This window comes from Hylobates moloch, unplaced genomic scaffold, assembly GCF_009828535.3.
Source record: "Hylobates moloch isolate HMO894 unplaced genomic scaffold, HMol_V3 SCAFFOLD_4978, whole genome shotgun sequence".
NCBI classification, from domain to species: Eukaryota; Metazoa; Chordata; class Mammalia; order Primates; family Hylobatidae; genus Hylobates; species Hylobates moloch.
In genome coordinates this window covers 3,578-5,046 of record NW_026657253.1, presented here as the reverse complement: position 1 = coordinate 5,046, position 1,469 = coordinate 3,578, and the positions used below count along the sequence as shown (strand labels likewise).

General features: G+C 43.4%; 1 protein-coding gene across 1 annotated transcript; it reads right to left on the bottom strand.

The window, feature by feature from the left end:
* Positions 1 to 7: 7 nt before the first annotated feature.
* Positions 8 to 631, bottom strand: LOC116465404 (olfactory receptor 52I1-like; the record flags this gene model as incomplete). Its single annotated transcript, XM_032148487.2, has 1 exon — positions 8 to 631. A coding segment is annotated over exon 1 (564 nt), but the record flags the coding sequence as incomplete, so codon positions are not given.
* Positions 632 to 1,469: the final 838 nt, after the last annotated feature.

The following is a 1,469-nucleotide window of genomic DNA, read 5'->3' as shown; positions in this document are numbered from 1 at the left end:
ACCTGGCCAAAGCTATGTGCTCACAGTAGGAGTGGACAACCACATTGGAGCCACAGAAAGGTAGATGATTCATCATCCAACTCAATGGAGTCATGGCTGTGATAGCTCTGATGGTGATGGTCACACTCATTCCCAGCATCACTTGAGGTGTGAGAATTGTCTTGTAGTGTAGAGGCTTGCAGGTGGCTACATAGCGGTCAAAAGCCATGGTCAGCAGCAGCCCCGTCTCCACAGCTGTGGCTAAGTGGACAAAAAACATCTGAGTGAAACAAGCATTAAAGCTGATGGAGCTGTCTCCTGAGCAGAAGATGCTCACCATCTTGGATACCACCAAGGAGGCCATAACAATGTCCACAGCAGCCAGAACACACAGAAAGCAATACATGGGCTCATGCCGAGTGGAATCCATCCAGATTGCAGTTACAATGAGGGTGTTTCCTAACGGGGCTATGATGTGCATGACACTCAGTGAGATAGCCAGCCAAAGATGTGAAGATTGCAGTCCTGGGATACCCACAAGGAGGAAGGAGGCCGGGGTTTCCATTGTGTGGTTGTAGGCTGGACCCAGCATCACAGGTGAGACTTCTTGCCTATTAATGCATAAATGATGTAAGAGAACGATGCAATCCTGTAAAATTTATTCCCATCTGTGATGATAGGAAATCCTACTGAGCTTGATGGTTTTCTTAGGATCAGAAAAGGAACGTCTGATCAAGTTATCCTGCTCCACCCTTCATCCTCTTCAGTATTCTTTGCCTTAAAACTTTCTGTTCGTTGTTGAAGGATTAGATCAAGGGTTACCTCCTTTAGGAAGTCTCTGTTTTCTTCTTCCCCTATTCCACGCAGGCTGAGTTAGTTACCTTTCTTCTGAGCTTTCATACAATCTGCCATAGTGACCTCCAATGGACTAAACTGACAATGCTAAAACTTTACCTATGACTTTATGGTATGCACTTAAGTGCATGTATATTATTCATAGCTTTATAGGAAAGATGTGATCCATAACTATGGTCACAACTCTCTTAAAAGAAGATATGCTCAAGATTAGCCTGCTTTAACTATCACTTCCTGTGCCTCTCCCAGAAAAAAAAAAAAAAAGGCTTTCATTATGAGAAGGTGCCATATGCCTACCCTTAGATACTGTCCCTAGTGACCCCTTTTTAACTTCTTATCAGAAATGTGGCTCCTTCTTGAGTAATGGGATAGATTAATGGAATTATGTGCTCGTGATCCCATTTGCTGCAGTAGACATTTTCTCTGTTAGATAAGAACTAGACGAACATTCACCAGGTTCTCAATCCTAATCATGGAACATATATTTGCCCCTTCCTTTTACCTCCTAGAGAGCTTAGCACTGATTGATTCCACACCCGGGTGCCAGCAGCAACCATAGTGGGAATCCTCAGGAGTCTTCTAAAAAGACAAATTTCTGGGATATGATTGCAAACTGTGTTGCTTATGAAACAAAT